The sequence below is a fragment of the Chenopodium album genome, chromosome 10 (genome assembly GCF_948465745.1).
Source record: "Chenopodium album chromosome 10, dcCheAlbu1.1, whole genome shotgun sequence".
Lineage (NCBI taxonomy): Eukaryota > Viridiplantae > Streptophyta > Magnoliopsida > Caryophyllales > Amaranthaceae > Chenopodium > Chenopodium album.
Genome location: NC_137843.1, coordinates 62928206 through 62950738, shown reverse-complemented (window position 1 = coordinate 62950738; position 22533 = coordinate 62928206). Strand labels below are relative to the sequence as shown.

General features: G+C 33.4%; 3 protein-coding genes across 3 annotated transcripts; all 3 read right to left on the bottom strand.

Annotated features, from left to right (window-relative positions):
• Positions 1-2034: 2034 nt before the first annotated feature.
• On the bottom strand, positions 2035-8285 carry LOC145565693 (GDSL esterase/lipase At4g16230-like). Its single transcript, XM_081625610.1, has 6 exons — positions 8027-8285; positions 7272-7399; positions 6855-7106; positions 6482-6715; positions 2518-2542; positions 2035-2258 (listed from the first exon to the last, which is right to left on the bottom strand). The coding sequence occupies exons 1-6, from the start codon at positions 8283-8285 to the stop codon at positions 2035-2037; spliced, it is 1122 nt and encodes a 373-aa protein (XP_081481736.1).
• Positions 8286-8707: 422 nt separating this feature from the next.
• LOC145564590 (GDSL esterase/lipase At4g16230-like) lies at positions 8708-11390 on the bottom strand. Its single transcript, XM_081624866.1, has 5 exons — positions 11090-11390; positions 10522-10652; positions 10054-10299; positions 9336-9591; positions 8708-9222 (listed from the first exon to the last, which is right to left on the bottom strand). The coding sequence occupies exons 1-5, from the start codon at positions 11337-11339 to the stop codon at positions 8999-9001; spliced, it is 1107 nt and encodes a 368-aa protein (XP_081480992.1). The 5' UTR covers positions 11340-11390; the 3' UTR covers positions 8708-8998.
• A 6906-nt stretch (positions 11391-18296) lies between these two features.
• LOC145564589 (GDSL esterase/lipase At4g16230-like) lies at positions 18297-20962 on the bottom strand. Its single transcript, XM_081624865.1, has 5 exons — positions 20639-20962; positions 20000-20133; positions 19541-19786; positions 18930-19185; positions 18297-18789 (listed from the first exon to the last, which is right to left on the bottom strand). Exons 1-5 carry the CDS (start codon positions 20880-20882, stop codon positions 18566-18568), a joined length of 1104 nt encoding a protein of 367 aa, XP_081480991.1. The 5' UTR covers positions 20883-20962; the 3' UTR covers positions 18297-18565.
• Positions 20963-22533: the final 1571 nt, after the last annotated feature.

Here is a 22533-nt window from a genome sequence, read left to right as displayed (position 1 = left end):
TTCGGGTGTATATATATAACAATTTATCTTAATTAGACTATCATAATTCACAAGGCCCGAGAGTGAGGGATAGTTCAAGTGGTTAGAGCTCCCCTCCCGATTCCAAGAGATCTTGGGATCGATTCTCATCACCCACCCGTGTGGCTGATCTCTAAGCACAAAAAAAATAAAAAATAAAAATTCACAAGGACCGATTAAGCACAATACAAAAATGAATTAATTAGGCGCTGCAAGAATTTTACATAGCACAATAATGAATTAATGATGAAGTACTTTTTAACTTAAATGAGCACGAAGCCTCGGAGTAATTTCATTCATTTTGGTCGTGCGTGTTTGCTAATGTACTACCTCCGTAACAAGTTATGTGCAACGATTAGACATTTTCCCTCTTTGCTTCATGTCAAATCGTTGCACATATATAACCTGTAACGGAGGTAGTACATTTTTGACGATTATGTGATCATTTAAATACTCCGTATAAAAAATGGATATTTTAAAAATATACATTAATACGAATATAATTATTTTGTTTCAAATACAAAAATAAATATGGAGAAATCGTTTAATTTCTTATTGTGGCGAAGTGACAAAGATATCAAAGTACAACTAGTGTGTAGCCCGGACGTTGCATTGCCACTTTAATTTTTCCTTGTGATTATATGTATTTGATTTTTAAATCTTTTTTTTTTAAAAAAAAAAAAAAATTGACCTTATATAATTATCAATTATATACATTTATTTTTATGTTCATAACATAAGTAATAATTAGCTTATATGGTTAAACAACCATCCTTCTTATAAGAGGTTGGTTGTGAATCCCCTTGTAGATGATATGGCGTGGTTTACGTGGCACAGAATCGTTGTTAGTTACACCTTTTAATAGATTAATATAGATTTATTATTATTGAAGCTAATATGATCCTCTGTCTTATTTTCTTGGACTCCAAGGAATAACAGAGAAAACAAGTGGAGTACTACTTTTTATTTTTTAAAAAGTGTTTGTTTTTGAGTGATCAATTATTTTTTTTCGCACGTAATAAATTCATCGTTGTTGCTTTTGAATTATATTGTCACTGCTTCCGTCACTTGAGATACTTTTTAATAAACTATTTTTTGGATAGAATAATAGAAAGCCAACAGGTGAAAGCTCATGATATTTTATAGTCGTATTTTTTTTGAAGAAAAATATTTTATAGTCGTATACTCGTATTATTTCCAAGTTGTCAACCAAAAGTCCAAAGCCATTCACGAATTTTTTTAGAAATTTAGGAAAGGTTTAATTTTCATGAAATTATTGAATATGAAACGATTTTGAAGTATATTTTCAAGGATTTGTAAATTAGTTTTTTTTTTTTTTTCTTTGCAAGAGAACTATAGAGAAAAGACATTGATAGTGGAAGTGTGAGGATAAATAGGAGGAAAGAATAAGGAGGGAAAAAAAAAAGTAATTATACTTTCTTTGGCAAATGTTTTCCATCTTCAACAATTTATTTTCACAAATGAGAAAAATATTAAACAAGAAAAATATTTGAGAAAATAGAAAATTATTTTCCTGAAAAATATTTTGCACCTAACAAACACTCCCTACGTGTGTTCTTGAACATTAATACTTTTAGCACGACACTTCTATTGTTCTAGTTGCATAACAATTGTGAATATAGTCGAGACCAGTCTTAGTATTAGCCCAAAGAAGACATAGTTCATAATTAGTCATTGAATTGTTTCACATCATTTTTATTTAAAAAATGTTAAATACGGAGTAAATTAATAAAGTTGTGTTTTTTTGCCGGGGCCTTGCCCCTCGTATGCACCAAAATAAAAAAAAAAAGTTAAATAATTAGAATTGCCAAATTGCAAAAAAAAATTGCATCTCGTCTTTTAAATGATACTCTACTTATTAACAGTTCAAAATGTCTTTTGAATGATACTGATTAACACTCCAATATATACATCGATAACATTAATACACTTATATGTAATAATGTATCACACAATATATATACGAGTAATATTTGTAGTAGATTAATCGAGGTTTTATAAGCTGAGTAATTGGCGAAGGTTCATAGGTGAAATGTCATTGATATCCCCATCAAGGAGACGTTTAATAATTATCGAATTAGTAGCTTCAGTTGGATGAAACAAGTCCCAAAACACGTACTTTGTTCTATCTTTGCAATATGTAGATGTTGGATTACAAACAATTATTTGCCCGTAACGTCCACGCTCAGTGCAACATGCTGTATCTGGTACTTCAAAACCTGCCACATTCCATTCCATTTCATACCAAACTAACATTAGAAATAGAGATGGACATACATCCCGACCCAACTTAACCAAACCCGACACATGTACCGAATTGACACCTCTTATTGTACTATACAGTATACTAGTACACTCGAGTACATATATAACATAGCAGAGAAAATGTTGTTAGTTTATCTTTGAGTTCTAATTTATGCTACCCTCAAACATATAAGTTAAAGTTAAACATAAATTAAAAGTAAATTTAAAACGTACCATAAGATTTGTAATTAGTGACGATGTCTGTTAAAGTGGAGAAAGATGTGGAGAAAACGGCTTAGCCTTCTGTATTCTATTAATCACAAATATATACCAATATATAATAGAATACCTAACTTGCCTAAAACTCCTAAACAAGATAAACTTTCCAAATATACAATATTAACACATATGACAAACCAAACTCTAATACTCCCCCTCAAGTTGGAGCATGTAAATCACGAATGCCCAACTTGCGTAAGAGAAAACCAAACTGTTGCCGTCCAAGAGCCTTGGTGAGAATATCTGCCAACTGATTACCTGTCGAAACATATGAGGTAGAAATATTACCGTTGATCAACTCTTCACGAACAAAATGACAGTCTACCTCTATATGTTTCGTACGTTCATGAAACACTGGATTCTTAGCGATATGCAAAGCCGACTGATTATCACAAAACAACTGCATAGGCTTTTAATGCTTAATACCAAGAACAAACAACAACATTTTCAACCATTTCAACTCACGAGAAGTAAAAGCCATAGACCTGTATTCAGCTTCAGAAGAGGAAGTGGCCACAGTAGGCTGTTTCTTAGTCTTCCATGAAACAGGGGAGCGACCTAGGAAAACAAAATAACCTGACAAAGAACGCCGACTCAAAGGGCATGCCGCCCAATCATGTCCGCGGCCTGGTCGCGGTGAGGGGGCTGCTGCCGCGGCTGGGTTGCGGACCTTGCTGTCCCGGGATTCGCACCCCCTTCGTTAACAAAATTATCCCGTAAATCATCCTCTTCGTCATCCCATAAAAGAGGTTGTGCAAAATATTTCTCCCACAACATTCTCCTCTCATCCGGAAGAGACTCAAGAAACGGGAATTTATCTTCGAAAAATTGCACATCCCGACTCACAAAAAAATCATTCGTCTCCAAATCATAAAGACGCCAACCTTTCTTCCCATGGGGATAACCAACAAAAATACATTTTCAAGAACGCAAATCAAACTTATCTTTGACACGAGGACGATTCGCAGCATAAGCAAGGCAACCAAAAACTCGTAAACTATCAAGAGAAGGCAACTGACCAAATAAAAGCTCATGAGGGGTTTTACCTTTCAAAACCGGAGTAGGAGTACGATTAATGAGATGCACCGCAGTCATAACGCACTCACCCCAAAAATACTTGGGCAATTTAGCCTGAAATCGAAGAGCACGGGCCACATTTAAAATGTGACGGTGTTTACGCTCAACCCTACCATTTTGTTGAGCCGTGTCAACACACGATGTCTGATGCAAAATGCCCTTCTGTGCAAAGAACGACCCCAAACTCAAAATTCTTGGCCATTATCACTACGAACCACCTTCACCTTCTTGCCAAACTGAGTCTTTGCCATAGCACAAAACTCACGAACCAACTGAGAAGCCTGATATTTACCAGCCATCAAAAACACCCAAGTAGAACGAGAAAAATCATCAACAATGGTTAGGAAATAACGAGCATCACAACTAGAAACAATCTTGTTCGGACCCCAAATATCACAATGAACTAAATCAAAAATTTCAGATGCTTTATTCATACTTAATGGAAAAGAGTTTCGGGGTTGCTTCCCCATAAAACAAATGTCACAATCAAAAGAACAAACTGAGTTACTACTATGAGTACTACGACTACTAGAAACTCCCGGAAGAGAGCTCACAACTTGCATTGACGGATGCCCGAGACGCCTATGCCATAACAAACTTGCATCTGAAATAACCACTTTGTTCGCCTGCAGATTCCGAGCACGAACTGGACGAAAAATATAGACCCCATCACATTGGACCCCCGCTCCAATCAGGTTCCTCAAACTGCGGTCCTGAATAATGCATAGCTTGTCAGTGAACATAATAAAATAGCATTGTTTTTCTAATAATTGAGACACAAATAACAAGTTGCATTTAAGAGCAGGAACATATAAAACATTGTCAAGAGTTAAATTATTAGACAAAATAACTCTTCCTTCCTTCGTTGCTGTCGTGCTCTTCCCATTGGGCAAACCAACAGGCGAAGAGATGTCATGTAAATCAGTGAAAAGATCAATATTACCAGACATATGATTCGAAGCTCCAGTGTTAATGAGCCAATCAATGGAATTATACGTACCAAGTTTGTTGCCATCTGACGAAGAACCAGACTTGACACCCTTTACCGCAGACATGAGTTCCTTCCATTGAGCATCAGAAATCGTTGGAACACTCCCACGATCAGAATCAGAAACCGGCTCATTGTTACCACGAGAATTTCCAGCAGCACCAGCAAACTCACCCTTGCCCTTGCCAGACGACCGACCACCACTACCTCCTCGACCACCACGACCTCCACGCCCCCCACCCGGGAAGCCATGAAGCTGATAACAATGGTCCTTATCATGACCAGACCTTTTACAATAAGTACACTCAATCCGTTCGGTAGTTCGACCGGAAGCCGTACCTGTTGCATTAAAACCAACAGTCGTAGAGGAAGAGGTCTCATGTGCCTCAGACACAGATTGCTTACGCTCATCAGCAACAACTTTAGCATAAGCAGCATTCATAGAAGGCAAAGGATCACTCATCAACAAAGTAGACACAACAGAACCAAACTTCTTAGGATCCAAACCAAGACAAAACTGATGCAACAACTCATTCTCATGCAACTTAGCATATTCTTTCGCAGCGGAACAAGTACAAGTAGGCAATTTCACATAACTAGACAATAAATTCTGCAATTTATTCAATTCACCATAATAAACTGCAACAGAACGACCTCTTTGCTTACAATCAGCAATATCATGTTTCAATTCAAAAATACGAGGACCGTTACCAAGAGAATAACGATCACGCAAATCATCCCATAAAGTTTTAGCATCATCAGGAATAATAACAGTAGAACGAATTGAAACATCAAGAGTATTATAAATCCAAGCAACAACAGTAGAATTAACAATACCCCACTGACGAAAATCTGGATGCTTGGGATCGGGTTGAACAATAGAACCATCCACGAACCCGAGCTTGCTCTTGGACCGAAGATTGTTGCGAATTGACCTCGACCACTCTTCATAGTTGTCGACGGTAAGCAACACTGGACAAATCACCAATTGAGAGCCCTCACTAGGATGAAGGTAGTAATCGGTGAACGGCTCGTACTTAGAAGGAGGATTAGGAGGAGGAGGAGGTGTGTCATCATTACCCGACATCGCACTACACCACGACTAACCAAACCACAACTCACCAAAATTATAAAATAAATATCAACACACCGCCACCACAAACGCACCTCACATCACAAAGCCAAACCAAAACCAAACTAATTAACACAAAGCACCACGCACGCACACCGTAGCACCACACACACCGTAGCACCACACACACGCAGCACCCCACGCAACAATAACGACACACCGTAGCACCACACACACGCAGCACACTACAGCAGCACCCCACGCACCACACTACAGCAGCACGCACAACAACGGCACACGCACCACCCAGCAGCAGCACGCACACCAAACACACCACACAGCAGCACCACGAAGCAGATCGCAGCACCAAAAACCAAATAAAAAAAACGCCCATCAGTACACTCGAAGGAATGCACCACAAAACTGATCAGAATTGGGGAAAAGAAACCCTAATTTCGAAAAAAAAAAAATTAATAAAAAAGATGTAATCGTTGTGAAGTTGTAACGAAAAATTGAAGCCTAATCTCACAAACAAATGAATTTGCGGAAGTAATTCAAACAAACAAACCAAGGATCGAAAAATTCTCTAAAAATTAGAGAGGCTGTGATACCATGTTAAAGTGGAGAAAGATGTGGAGAAAACGGCTTAGCCTTCTGTATTCTATTAATCACAAATATATACCAATATACAATAGAATACCTAACTTGCCTAAAACTCCTAAACAAGATAAACTTTCCAAATATACAATATTAACACATATGACAAACCAAACTCTAATAATGTCATTGAAAATGCGATAAGCATAAGCATAAAGGAAAATTGATCCCTTAAGATTGTTGCTAAACTCTGTAAGAAGGTTCTTCAATTGAACATTATATGATTGAGCTATCTGATTAGGAAATGCAACACAATCAGAATTTTTCAATTTTCCGTTAAATTCTCTCTCAGCAGGTGTGCACCCAATCGGTCCAACATTTGGAACTACTATTTTCCTAGCGCCCATATTGAAGAGTCTCTGTTCCAAACCACATTAATTGACTCATATTAGCGTACATAATCCGTTCCAAAAATCAACATGTGACCTAATTCTTATGGACCCCTATAAAAGAATATATGATACTACGTATAAATATTAATTTATGTACGAATCTGACCGTAAGTTGTAGTCTTAATTTTGATATCATGGAATCTATGAAATCTTGAGGAGGTGGTGTCTTTGGTTGCCAAAATTCTTTAATATAATCTGGAACAAAGTAGTTGGCAATGAAATCATTGGAGCCAAAATTAACTACAAAAAGAGCTTTATTCACAAGTTCCTCTGTTGCAGCTGCTCCTATAAGGGAGATCATATCATTATTTGTGTTTGCAAAGTTATCGAGTTGCGCGTCAAAATTTATCCTCCCAATCTAATAACATGGGTAACATTACTCACATTAGTACACTAGGTACTACTTAAGTGAGTTTGGGTGAAAATATTTTAATTTAAAAACGAAGAGAGTAGTAATTAATTAATTATCTATCGAATATGTCAAAACTCTAAACAATAAAATAAATAAATAAAGGGGTTTTACATATATTTGGCCAGTCTCGTTGAGAATTCCCGAACCAGCAGAGGCATAGTTGATCCCTTGCAAAATCAAAGGCCCTTTTGCGTATGGAGCCAAGTAAGGTGGGCTGGCTATTGTACCCAATTCTTCGGCTAAATCCACCATAACAAATAATATTTACTCAAACATCAAACAAATTAACTAAAACTGATTTACCTCTCAAAAAAAAAAAAAAAAAAAAAAAAAAATGACTTAAATAAAATTTGCTAGTTGGTAACTTGCTACTGTATAAATATAAATAGTTAGATATCCCTAAAAATAAAATGTTTACTCAAAATGTAACACCAAAAAAATTGTTATTTAAAATGTAGAATAAGGCCCGGTTTATTTCACCTTACTTTTACTAAACGGATATTATTAAAGTCAACTGGAAATTATTTTTGCTTAAATTATATTTATCGAATTCAAATTATTTAAAGAAATTGATTTTTATTGAAATGAAATTATTTTCTATTAAATTAAACTTGTTTTTACCAAATATTTTTTTTTTTAAAGTGAAGTGAACATGGCCTAGCATAAAACTTTAATTTCATATTACATGTAATAACTGGAGGTATTACTAGAACCAAACTTGGTTTATAAGCTCGTGTAAAATTGTAAAAGGTTTAGGAAAGAGATGAGACCTAGTTTTACGAAAATAAAAACTTTTTTTTTTTTTTTTTGAAGCCTACGAAAATAAAAACTGATGAATGCTTATAACAGACTAAATTAAATCTTGCCTAGGAAGTCAAGCATGGTTTTTCCGTTACAAAATCTTCCCGTCGGCATACCGAAATCGATACCGTTAGGAGGATAATCCGCCCTACTAAGACTTACAAGATAGTTGTTGTTTCCCACGTCAACTAATGAATCTCCAAACACAAATGTTGCTATTTTAGGATTCTGTCCATTACTTTTACAATTGCAATTGCTAAGCATTCTTAAACAAAAAATCATCATTAAAATGAGTGTTCTTTGTTTATTTTGAAAATTACCCATTTTCTTAACCTAGAAGAATCAGGTAAAATCAAATGTAGTAGGTGATGAATAACAACAAATTTTGGTAAGAAGAAATTTTTTGAGAAATGAATAAAAATAATTTATACAGGAGAAAGTGATTTAGAAAAAAGCTTGTAACTAAATGAATTTGAAAAAGAAAAAGGCATTAAATATTTAATATGAATGCCACCCTTACAATTGGACACAAACAGATGATTTTGATAAGATTAAACATCCTAAAATTACTAATAATAATCATATCAATGTTAAGTTATTTGTCTCATAGGATAGACTTGGACTTAATTAGTCTCTTTTTTTTCTTCTTAGACAATTGTAATTATCTTCTTAGTTCTGTAATTATCTTTAATTAGATTTATATACTTAATTAGGTTTTTATTACATTAGCTTTGTGTATTTGTCACTAGGCCTCTTCCATACATACTTTGTAATGCTATTTATAGCAACCTTAATTTATACTAAAACTTTTATATTTTTCAAACGTACATAATAACCAAGTCACCAAGAGTGAATAGCACTTGCATTTCCATATCTTCAAAAGAATAATGGGATCATAAAGATACAAAAATTAATAGCTAGCTTTCCTTGAGGACCCTTAATAATTAATTACTACACTACGTAAAAATGTATCATTGATCTACTAGAACTCCGATCCATCCGTTTTAAAAAATTCATCTAACTTTCCGTTTAGAGTTTTAAGAGTTAACCAGTTGACGAATGTTAATAGGTGAAATGTAATTGGTATCCCCATCAAGCAGACGATTGGCAAACAATAAGTTGGCAGCCTCCGATGGATGATATGGATCCCAAAACACATACTTAGACCTATCATTGCAATACTTAGATGGCGGACCACACGGAATTAAACCTCCGAAACGCCCACCCACATAGCAACATGCTGAATTTGCATTCTCAAAACCTGTCACCATACATTATAACTCACAAATAAATTTCATGTAATGTACACCTAATTATTAATTAAGTGCATTTTAAAGACTATAATACATTCATGCAATTAACAAGTGAGCTTACCATAACTTTGGTAATTATCGAGGACTTCACTAACGATGTTGTAAGCATCTGCATAAACGAACTTAGATCCCTCGAGGTTGTTGCTTAGTTCTGTAATTAGGCTATTTAATCGGAGATTATATGATCGAGCTAATTGATTAGGGAATTCAACACAATCATCTCCCGCTGATGGGTTCGCATCCCTCTCGAAAGGTATGCAACCAATTGGTGAAACATTTGCTACTACTATCTTCCTTGCTCCCATGTTGTAAAGTCTCTGTTCAAAACCACATGAACCCTCACAACTTATTATTTACATTAATATGATTGTCCGGGACCATGAAAATAAATTCTGTAATGATCGTTTGAAATAGGATTACCATAATATTTTAATGACTATATAGTTCATCATTGACTTATTTTTCTCCAATTAATTAATTATTATCAACATTTTATTAATTTATAAAATTTAAGTTATATTTATGTAATTTTTATCCTTATTTTATAGTTTCTCGAATAATATACTTGTATAATTTATGTTGGATTAAAATTTTCAAAAATTATATTAAAGTTCTAATTGCGTCCATTTTATAGTGTAAACAAATGGACAAGCGAATATGTCACATACTTTGAAATTATTACTTCTTCCATTTTTAGATTCTATAACTTTTTTTTTCCGTTATTGTCATATTTTACTTTGACAATACTTATTATCCTTAAGATAGTCATATTATCTTACCGTAAGTTGTATACTGTATTTTGATATCATAGCACCTATAAAAGCATCAGGAGACACCAACTTCTGCTCTAGTTTTGAAACTATTGGAGTTAAGTAATTGTCAAGGAAGTCATTGGCACCCATATTTACTGTAAACAAGGCTTTATTTAAAAGCTCATTTGCTGCTTCTTCTCCTATACTATAAATAATATCTTGCTTTGTGTTTGCAAAGTTATCCAATTGCGCGTCAAGATTTAATCTCCCACCCTGAAACATATCACATTATCACGTTAGCACTATGCAGTATACACAATCATTTATTTAGGAAAAAAAAAAAAGTTGTCACTAGATTTACGTGTTATAGCAATCAAAGAGATTAACCTGAATTTCCTCTTTCTTAAAATAATACAAATATGTAGAGTGATTTATTTTATTCATGATTGTGACGATTATGAGATATAATAGTAAGAAAAAAGAAGACTTAATTACAAAAATGGCGCCAGTATGGTTGAGAATGCCACCGCCACCAGAAGCATAATTGACTCCTTGCATAATCACACTCCCTTTTGTGCTTGGGGCCAAGTATGGTGGGCTAAATCCTGCTAATCCCAGCTGCTGGGCTTAATTCACACAATAATAGATAAATAAATAACACAATAATAAATAAGTAAATAGATTCGACACGGATTAGCATGTTGTTATATATGAATAAACTTGAATGAAGTCGACAAACTAGAAAATATACGACGCTTTTACTCACACATATGAGCTGAGCCCATATTGTTAAAATGGTAATGATGTAGATGAGATTTCACCAATAAATGAATTATTACTTAGCTTGAACATTTTAAAACACCAAATTTAGCATATGATATGTGCCTTTCCTTTTCAAGTCGATGATATGCACATTCTTCCTAAAAAAAACACGTGAAGATTAGGAGAAACGAAAGCAAAGTGGTTTTTATCATCACTTCTTTTAGGAAAAAAAAGGCAAAGTCTCAAAAACAGAAAATAGAGTACTAAAAACTACATTATTTGTGGAGTACGTAGAACTTGCCTATGATATCAACAATGGTACGTCCATTGGTGTACCTTCCGGTCGGCCTTCCGAAATCGATACCATTAGGCACGTAATTCGCCTTCGATAACGATATAAAGTAGTTGTTATTTCCTGCATCTACTAGTGAGTCTCCGAACACAAAACTCGCTATTGTTCCCTCTACTCCATTTTGACTAAGCATACTTAAAGACATGATCATCGATAAGATTAGGGCTTGCGCTTGTTGTTTATTCAAATGAAAACCCATTTTTATTATATCACAAGATTAAAGGAAAACTAAGTTTGGTTTTGAGTTTTTTGACAATTGAATGATGATGAGTTCATCATAATGTTAAGACATTTATATAGGAGAAAAAAAGAAAAGTTTGCGTGAATTATATCCCAAGATTAAAGGCATTGAGTGCTACCCTACAAAATCTAACTCCCAACCCCGTGAGAGTGACACACTGACACGTTTGGGGAAAGAGTTAATAGTCTGGCTTGATTATTATTGATCAATACTCTCTTTATGTCACTTATCAAATGCGGCCATGTTTTATTAAGTGTTGCATCCACGAGGGAGTTGGTAGATTATTCATGCAAAATCTACGCAAAATACCATCATAATCATATATTATAAAGATGTATTCGTTAAACAGTAATAATTCTATATATATTATTCTCCTAATTATATCAATACAGAAAATGTAACACATATATTCCGATATATCATCTTTTATATCCTCCCTAATTGTACGTAACAGCAGTAACACGAGTGTTGCGATTGGAAATTTTTCATTTTGTTGAAGCTTAGATGTTCTAATCTTATGTTCCCATCATTTTTTTTGTTCAGCTTTTCGAATCCATCAATCATCAACCCTCTATCAATCATCAACTCAGGCTATCTGTCATTCTTTTCGAACCTGCAAATATTATATAATCTCACGATATTAGAGAACCTAATAATCACCTATATATACACAAATATTGAGCTGTTTTTTCCCCCAAGATAAACACACTCTAAATTTCTCTTTCGTAGCCATAACTCCATTATTTAAGAGCACAGCCTATTTTATGTTGACCCCTTAGTTTAAAGGTCATAGTGTATTGTTAGCTGATCTTGCGAATGCATTTTCTTTTCTCATCCTTTAATAGTCACCATTGTTGGTGTGTGTATGCTCTATTAGTCTATTTAGTGGAGCTCATATATCATATCTACCCACACGTTTAAATGGTTATCTAACTACAACTTCATAAAGTTAGGCACAAGACAGGCCATACAGGCCCATGTGACATATTAGTGTATTTCTTTCTTAATTTCTTTCTCTTTTTTTTTTTAAAAAAATTGTTTTAAATTTTTTTTTAAGTTAAGAAAAAAGAAAATATTAGAAACACCTCTTCATGAGGGAAATTCCTAATGCATATGAGGAAATAATACGGTACAAAGATGAGGAAGTACAAAGAGTATTATCCATGTTATCACTAAAAAGATGACCTACATTCACGATCAAGTCTGCTGCTCTATTTGCTTCTCTATAAACATGGTTAATATCCCATTGTTAAAACTTTTAAAGAAGATTATATTGAGGATTTCGGCGATGATGTGATCGATTTGGCATAGAATGGGCCAAACTCCTTTGATTGCGTGGATTATTAAGAGATTTTCCACTTCAATGACTAAATGTTGAATCCCGTGTTGAAGAGCGAGAAGGATGCCTTTTTGAAGAGTTGTAGCTTTTGCAAAAAATACTCGAAACCTCAAAAAAATTTCAAAAAGCGTAAATATTAGCCTTCAATTTTGGAATTTTTTTGACTTTTTTTTTTGTCCGGAAATAAAAATTGCCGAAATGTTTACCATGGTCCCTAATACCCACTAGGAGTCCAATTGGTTGGGTGGAACTATCCAATTTGCCTTTAAACGACCAATTTACCGCTTTGCAACTTTCACCGATTTCATTAATTTAAGCCTACCACGAACATTTATGACAACATATAATGATCATTTATGGTTCCAAACGACATAATATGATTCCAAGATGTATCCCTAAAATCTCAAGCCTTTTCAACATCAGGCCCCGAAACCTCCAAAATTTCTCAAAAAGCGTGGATATTAACCTTCAATTTGGAATTTTTTGATTTTTTTCGCCCGAAAATAAAAATTGCCGAAATATTTACCATGGTCCCTAATACCCTATGGGAGTCCAATTGGGTGGGTGGAACCATCCAATTAGCCTTTAAACGACAAATTTACCGATTTACAACTTGCATCGATTTCATTAATTCAAGCCTGCAACGAACATTTATGACAACATATAATGATCATATATGGTTCCAAACGGCATTATATGACTCCAAAATTTATCCCCTAAAATCTCAAGCCTTTTCGACATCGGGTCCCGAAACCTCCAAGATTTCTCAAAAAGCATAGATATTAACCTTCAATTTTGAAATTTTTTGACATTTTTTTGCCCGTAAATAAAAATTGCCGAAATATTTACCATAGTCCCTAATACCCGATTTGGAAGTCCAATCGGGTGGGTGGAACCTTCCAATTTGTCTTTAAACGGCCAATTTACTAGTTCACAACTTGCACCGATTTCATTAACTCAAGTCTACCACGAACATTTATGATAACATATAATGTTCATTTATGGTTCCAAACGGCATTATATGACTCTGAGATGTATTGCCTAAAATCTCATTTCTTTTCGACACCGGCCCCGGAACAGTCGAAATTTTCTAAAAAAGCATGGATATTAGCTTTCAATTTTGGAATTTTTTGATTTTTTTTGCACGGAAATATATTGCCGAAATGTTTACCATGGTCCTTAATACCCCTCAAGAGTCCAATTGGGTGGGTGGAACTACCCGATTTGCCTTTAAACGACAAATTTATTGATTTAGAACTTGCACCGATTTCATTAACTCAAACCTACCATGAACATTTATGACAACATATAATAATCATATATATGTGGTCCAAACGGCATTATATGACACCAAAATGTATTCCCTGGAATTTCAAGCCTTTTTAACACCGAGTTCCGAAACCTTTAAAATTTCGCAAAATGCGTGAATATTAGTCTTCAATTTTTTAATTATTTAATTTGACTTTTTTCGCTCGGAAATAAAAATTGCCATAATGTATACCATGGTCCCTTATACCCTCCGGGGGTCCAATTGGCTGGGTGGAACCATCCAATTTGCCTTTAAACGGCCAATTTACCTGTTTACAACTTACACCAATTTCATTAACTCAAGCCTACCATGAACATTTATGACAACATATGATGATCATATATGGATTAAAACAGTATTATATGAACCCGAGATGTATCTCCTTAAATCCCAAAATTTTTCGATACCGGGTCCTGAAATCTAAAAAAATTCTCAAAACGCGTGGATATTAGCCTTCAATTTTGGAATATTTTTTTTTTCAACAAAGTATAATAAGGTTCAATTGTAACACCCCAATAATTCTCACTTTACACCTCTGAGGACCCTGAACAATATTCAAGAGAATTACTGCCGTGCTACCGCCACGTGTTCAAACGTTAAGGCTTTATCAGAAAATAGCAGCGGAAAAACTAAATCAGTTATAAATAAGTTTCAAAACCAACGAATGAAACCAAATTAAGTCATACAACTTGAAACCATTAAGGCCCTTATTCAAAACCCAATAAAAGTAGTAAGTGATTAAATTCAGTGTTCAAATAAATTCAAACCCAAAAGAAATAGTGTCGAATAAAATCGAATTAAAATAAATTCAAACTTGCAAAAGAAATAAAATGCAACCAACCAACTCTCTACTCAAGATCCCACAACCCTGATGAATGCTGCATGTGTTAGAACCTGTGGTAATTCTGCTCCCCAATATTACAAGTGTAAAAATTGGATTGTCACAGGGTCATTGAAAGGCGAAGGCCATGACCATAGAAAGACACATAAAGCACGCAATCAGCAAAGCTGAGTACATACAAGCTGCAAAATAAATTAAGAAATCCATAACATGCTACTAATAATCAGTCATCATGCATCATTAAATTATAGACTCAACACACGACTCAACTATTTATATTACTAAGACTCCATTAATTAATAATAGGTAAATCATTATTTTTATTCATTGGATTATGCAATAGACAAGGTTGTCCAACCCATGCTCCATTTGGAACATCAATAAAAGAAAAACCCCATGCCTCCTTTCGGAAACATCAATAAACATCCAACGACCACGGGCGCGACTCCGTGACCGTAGTTAGTATGAGATCTCACCTAACTCCTAGTTTTGAAAAATATTTGAAATAAGAGACTCGACCCATGCCTCCTTTCGGAAACATCAATAAACATCCAACGACCACGGGCGCGACTCCGTGACCGTAGTTAGTATGAGATCTCACCTAACTCCTAGTTTTGAAAAATATTTGAAATAAGAGACTCGTAGATCAAACGGCCTCGAGAAAAGTACACGGCTAATACCCCATGTACCCCAACCCCTGATTGTCATTACTCCAGAAGTGCACCAATCCAGAGTTTTATTGCTCATCCATCTTGCACTTTACGTGATTTACAGGTTTAGACTTGGTGATGACTCATATACATAACAATACAAACATTCTAAACACAATTTAATCAAACAAGACAAGTTTCCAATTTCAATTCTTGATTTATTAGTGACAAACAACACTTATTATTTAATCCTTTACTACCTCGGTGTATAAACACCTTGAGTGCATAAGGCACCCCAAAACCTTAACCTCGTCTTATAAGACTTAAATCCTTCCTTTACTCATCTTGTTTGCATAATCATGAATGAGTAATAAATTAATCTTTTTACCAATCACATACCTTTGCCTCTAAACGCACCTTGCATAATTAGAACACAAATAATACTTGCATTATAAAATAGTGCACATCATTTGAAATTCACAATGTATAACCAAACAATTTAACCCAGTCAATCCTATACATGATACTAAGTTCTCGATCCGTCCTTAAACATGCACCTAAAAGAAAGGTTTCGTAACTTGTACATACCTTGAGCAAACGAATTGGTATGCCACTTTACTAACTAGAAATCACCTTCAACAAACTCTTCTCCTAAGCCAAATAATAACATCTCAATCAATTCCCAATCAATCAAATTTACAGTAATACTAACTTACTTTAAAACCTTCAAAATCCAAATCAAACAACACTTTAAAACCTTCCCTTTAGTTAAAACTAAAGGCTTATATATAGTTCTTTAAATTTTCTTCATAAAAACCTTAAAATACACTCTTATACACGAAATTACAGCAAGTTCAAAGTCTAATAAAAATCTGAAAATTATATAAAAACTCCTAAAAATCTCCCTTTTTACCCTCTTTATAAAACATCAAAAGTAGTACTTAAAAACTATTTCCAACACTTAAAAATTCAATAAAAACATATATGCTTAATTAACTTTAAACATAATTAATTTTATTAATCAAACTCAAGGATAATATTTTAAGTATAAAAAAAACTTCGTTAAAATCAAAAACTGCCCGAAAATCATATTTAGAGGCTGAATTTGGCCACGAGAGGGTGGTTCTCACTACCAAAGGTAGTGAGTCTTTCTTAAAACGTTGTTTCCACATGGAAAACACTACTTTTTCATCAAAATCGGATGAGTTCAGAATCTTATCGGGATTAAAACGTGATTAATATTAACGAACGAAAATCTAAAAATTAAAACACGAATCTATGTGTTCAAAATAATCTGGAATTAAGTTAAACTAATCAGTAGTTATAATCACCAAATTTCAAAACATCATTACTATAAAAGCCTTAAATCAATTGTTCATAAAAACCCTAAAATCATGATTTTCAATAAATTGAAACCCTAGGTTTATAATTCATAAAATATGAAATTTATTACATAAATATAATCTGAAATTTATAATCTTTATACCATTAAAATATAATTTGATACTAAAAATATAATCTTTATACTAAAATCAAAACCCAAAACAATTAAATTAACATTAAGCAAAATAATGAAGCAAAGGAGGATGAAAATAAGACTAACCTTTTTGTGTGGGAAATTTTTTTTGGAGATTCATGGGGTATTTATAGGAAGGAATTATTGTAGGGTAAAAAGAAAGATTGGGCATCATAAAAAAAATAATGGGTCGATTAAGTAAACAAATGGGTTAGGCTTGTGTGATTGGACATAAATTGTAGAATAAAGGTGCATAAAATAATTTGTTCAAATAATTTTCGACCCAGATTAATAATTTGAAACTTTTGAAATTAAATTATGAAAAATTAAAAATAAATATTATAAATTAAATAAATTTTCATTTATAAAATATTTAAAAATACGGGGGATTACATCAATTTTATTAGCGCCCACCACCACAATCACCTCCTTTTACCAATTACCACCCACCACCACCAACCTCTTTTTACCACCACTACTACTAGTTAGATCTACCTAATTTTCGAGCGGAAATGCCAAGGAAGGACAACGCAAGGGGAAGGTCGTCGTCGATGGAGTCGCGGAGACAAGGTTTTATAAAATTTTTGGGTACGGGCTAATCGGAACGCCCTTTTTCCAAAAATCCTAGGCTGAAACGTCTAGAATTTTGAACTACCGCCTAGGTTTTCGAACTTTCTTAGCGTTTGAGTGTATTATATCTTGAATCGTTCTTATACTCCCTCCGTCCCCTTTTGATAATCCCTTATGGACAAATATTTGTCTCATCACCCCATTTGCTTTTTTCAACAACCATTAATATTATTTTTTTTACCAAAATTCCCTCCAATTTGCAACAATATTTGTGCAAATTTAACTTTCCCATGTAAATTTTGTTTCCCCATATACTTTTATAATTTTCTCTCTCTACTTTTTTGCATACCCAATGTCAATTTACATTTTCAATATACTTTAACTATTCTTATTTGTGTTTATTAATTCCCGTGAAAAATGCTCATAAGGGACTATCAAAAGGGGACGGAGAAAATACTAAGTTTGAGCTCAAATTTAAACAAGTGAAGCTCTATTTTTAAAGTATCACATTGACATATGTATTGGCTAGGTTTAAGGTGTTGAGCTATTATGTACAGCCTAAACAAAACAAATTGCATGAAAGTTCATAAAAAGTGAACTAAATTGTTGTATCCCCTATATTTTGTTGTTTTCTTTGATTTGACAATTATTTCGAATCAATTATTTCTAATAAAAAAAAAATACAAAAACTTATAAATTCTAATTGTATCATTTTCTTTCCAAGGAAACATACAAAATTACTAATAGCAAATACATTTCGATATCATAAAAAAAATAAAAATCATAAAGATACAAAAATCAATTAAGGAATTTAAATGTCCCTAGTTAGCTTCCTTAAGGACCCTAATTACTTCATGCTTAAAATATTTACTAATCTAGGTGAGCTTGGTGTATTATCTTATTTATCTAATACTCATTTCATGAAATTCTTCCTACTTTTCGAGTTTCCATGTAGAGTTTTAAGAGTTGACTAGTTGGCGGATGTTAATTGGTGAAACTTCATTAATATCCCCATCAATCAGACGATTGGCAAACAGCACATTAGCAGCATCAGAAGGATGATATGGATCCCAAAACACATACTTTGACCTATCACTGCAATACTTAGATGTCGGACCACATGGAATTAAACCTCCAAAACGCCCACCCGCATAGCAACATGCTGAATTCGCATTGTCAAAGCCTGCCACCATACATAAGTCACAAATTTTAGGTATATCCGAGTGCATTTTAAAATCTATACATATATACTCGCAACAAGTGAGACAATAATCAAAATTAAAATAATTTATGATATCATTTAACTTAGAAATTAAAGCTTACCATAACTTTGGTAGTTAGCGAGGACATGACTAACAATGTTGTAAGCATCTCCATAAACGAATTTGGATCCCTCGAGGTTGTTGCTTAGTTCGGTAATTAGGCTCTTTAATTGGAGATTAAATGATTGAGCTAATTGATTAGGGAGTGCAACACAATCATCTCCAGCTGATGGGTTCGTATCCCTCTCGTAAGGTATGCAACCAATTGGTCCAACATTTACTACTACTATCTTTCTTGCTCCCATATTGTAAAGTCTCTGTTCAAAACCACACGAACCAAAATCAGCTTATTTATTTAAGTTATTTGTCTAGGAACAATGTACTAGTCCATCACTCGGCATTCACTGCCATAAATTAAATAACGTATGTGAAGTAGTAACGTGACAATTAAATGTAGAGTTTTATTAGACACATAAAACATAATGTAAATTAAACATTTTTACTTAATTACATTTACCCTACTTTGGAGTGGTGATTAACATACAGATTAACAAGTGAACATGTCATAAATTTTGTTGACGTTTAACTTTGTCAATACTTATTATTTCTTAAGATAGTCATTTTTCATTTTTGTGGATGTTTAACTTTGTCAATAATAGTGACATATCTTACCGTAAGTTGTATTCTGTATTTTGATATCATAGCACCAACAAAAGCATCAGGAGACACCAACTCCTGCTCTAGTTTAGAAACTAGTGGAGTTAAGTAATTGTTGATGAAGTCATTGGAACCCATTGTTACTGAAAACAAGGCTTTATTTATAAGCTCATTTGCTGCTTCTTCTCCTATACTGTAGATAATATCTTGCTTTGTGTTTGCAAAGTTGTCTAATTGCGCGTCAAAATTCAATCTCCCAACCTGAAACATATCACATTAGGAGAAATACTAGTTTATCATCTTAATAAAAAAATTTAAAATCTAGCAATAATACACGGTCATTATATATATATATATATTGCAATGTAGAATAGAATTAAAAAGTTGTCGCATTTTTTAAAATAATATGTTTTTGACGATTATGAGAATGTTAATTTCGTATGAGATTGAGTAAAAAGAAAAAAGAGGTCTTACAAAAATAGCGCCAGTATGGTTGAGAATGCCACCACCACCAGAAGCATAATTAACTCCTTGCATAATCACACTCCCTTTTGTGCTTGGAGCCAAGTATGGAGGGTTAAATCCTCCTGCTAATCCCAGCTGCTGGCCTAAATTCACATAATAATAATAACAATAAATAAATAAATAGATTCGACTCAGATAAGCACATTGTTATGTGTGAATAATCTAGAAAGAAATTTCATAACTATAAACTTAATGACATTTTAAATATAAGGTAACTAGTAGGAACAAGCAAGAAAATATGTAACGCTTTTACTCGCACACATGCGCCCATATTGTACTATGGACAATAATAAAGTAACATAAGTAGAAAACATGACAATGGTATATGCAGATAGAATTATTACGTATATTTAAAAGATACAAATATAGCATATGATATGTTTTTTTCCTTTTTAAGTCAATGATATGGTATACGTTTATAGTAGGAAGGCCTTAAATTCCTGCACAATCTTCCTAAAAACACGTGAAGATTAGGACAAATGAAAGCCAAGTGGTTTTGGTCATAACTTCTCTAGGAAAAAAAAGCCAACTCTCAAAAAACAGAGAAAAACAGAGGAAAAACTACATTTTGTAGTATGTAGAACTTACCTATGATATCAACAATGGTACGTCCATTGGTGTATCTTCCCGTCGGCCTTCCGAAATCGATACCATTAGGCACGTAATTCGCCTTCGATAACGATATAATGTAGTTGTTATTTCCCGCATCTACAAGTGAATCTCCGAACACAAAACTTGATATTGCTCCCTCTACTCCATTTCGACTAAGCATACTTAAAGAAACGATCATTATTAAAATAAAAGCTTGTTGTTTATTCGAATGAATGCCCATTTTTACTATACAACAAGATTGAAGGAAAACTAAGTTTGGTTTTGAGTATTTTTTCACAATTGAATGATGATAAGTTAATAATGTTAAGGCATTTATTTATATAGGAGAAAAAAAAAAGTTAAGAGTGAATTTTTTTTGTAAAGAAAGTAATAAAGGCATTGAATGCTACCCTGCAAAATCTAACTCCCAACCCCGTGAAAGTCATCCCAACAAATGCAATTGGGCATTAACAGAAGATACAATTTGATGTAAAATTTAATATAAAAGGTTGGCATACATATAATATATACATACATGAATTTTTATATAAATATTGTATGATTTACTAGAACATACGGAGTACTTGCTAGCAAAGTAGCTAACAGAATATACATGAACTTACTAAAGATATTAATAAATTGATTTTGGTTTAAATATTTTTTTAATGTACCGACCAACTAACATAGTTACTGATGATCCTCAACTGGCTAATTCTGACGCTCATCTTGCGCAGGAGATTGGGTTTTCTTCTTTGATTTTATGTCAAGACTTAGCATAGGTAACAGTCTAATTGTCTAAGAGATAAAGACATAACTTGATCCGTATTTGACCTGAATAATTTAATTTATCCCGATAGTTCAATTTCTAGCAATTGTCGCATTGTTCCAACCAGTTCCTCAACTATTAATCTATATACTCTCTAGTTCACTGAGTTTACTTCATCTTTTACCCTAGTTTACCCTACTTTCAATCAATTTTACATCTATAGGTATAAATGGTCCAATACATTTTTGAACAAGCATGGTGAAAGCTTAAGTAGCCATTTAAGTACACAATTTGAAAGTCTTGGTGTTCTAACTTTTTTGAGCTTATGAACAACTTCATTTATGTGATCATGTACGATCCATTTATTATATGTACAGCTCAATTTATTTTATTTTATTTTATTTTGCATGAATTGAAAGTTCATAAAAGTAAACTAAATAGTTGTAGAGTATACTACACTACTACAGTACTACTACTTTCTACTGCACTGTCTATAGGGTATAATATACAGTAGTGTATACTAGTAGAATTATTGGATTGACAATAAATTTCATGAATATCTCCAGTTGTAGGATTTAAGTCGGAGTGAAGAGACAGATAAGTTTCTTAAATTGGACCTACCAAACAATTTTTTACTTTTCCAATTATATATGTATATTTCTATTTTAATTTAGCTGTTGTGTTTGCCCATGCATTATGCCTTTATTATTATTATTTTCAATTGGTCACATGAGATTTCCCTTCTTTGCCTTCACAAATCACATAGAGTCCATATTACCTTGATTAAAAGTATTATTGTTGAGCCAAATCTTTTAGGAAGGATTTTGGTCTCATAATAATTGGATTGGAAATAGATATTGTAAATAATGTCATGTAAAGAAACCCATTTTATACGACAAACAAGCTAAGCGAATGTACGTCAAGAAACGATAGTATGGATTGGATTGGATTGGATTTGAGTCTTATACTCTTATTTTAGTGAAAGAGTCTTAGCATATCGGATTTGATTTGAATCTTATAATCTTATTTTAGGATATCGGTATCTAATGTTGTTTATTTCATGTTTTTTTACAATTCAATATCAGCAATATAATGAGTAAATTTTTATATTCATTCCTTCATATCT

Bases quoted from the DNA above. Each gene is read 5' to 3' on its own strand.
- LOC145564590 (XM_081624866.1), bottom strand. From the start codon at position 11,339: ATGGGTTTTCATTTGAATAAACAACAAGCGCAAGCCCTAATCTTATCG. The intron at 10,300-10,521 runs GTAATTAAGTCT...GATATGTTTCAG, and splicing joins ACCATACTGGCGCCATTTTT to GGTGGGAGATTAAATCTTGA. The intron at 9,223-9,335 runs GTAAGCTCACTT...GTATGGTGACAG, and splicing joins CGATAATTACCAAAGTTATG to GTTTTGAGAATGCAAATTCA.
- LOC145564589 (XM_081624865.1), bottom strand. From the start codon at position 20,882: ATGGGCATTCATTCGAATAAACAACAAGCTTTTATTTTAATAATGATC. The intron at 19,186-19,540 runs GTAAGATATGTC...GGTTTTGAACAG, and splicing joins AATACAGAATACAACTTACG to AGACTTTACAATATGGGAGC. The intron at 18,790-18,929 runs GTAAGCTTTAAT...GTATGGTGGCAG, and splicing joins CGCTAACTACCAAAGTTATG to GCTTTGACAATGCGAATTCA.
- LOC145565693 (XM_081625610.1), bottom strand. From the start codon at position 8,285: ATGGGTAATTTTCAAAATAAACAAAGAACACTCATTTTAATGATGATT. The intron at 7,107-7,271 runs GTAAAACCCCTT...CCATGTTATTAG, and splicing joins ACGAGACTGGCCAAATATAT to ATTGGGAGGATAAATTTTGA. The intron at 2,259-2,517 runs GTACGTTTTAAA...GGAATGTGGCAG, and splicing joins CACTAATTACAAATCTTATG to GTTTTGAAGTACCAGATACA.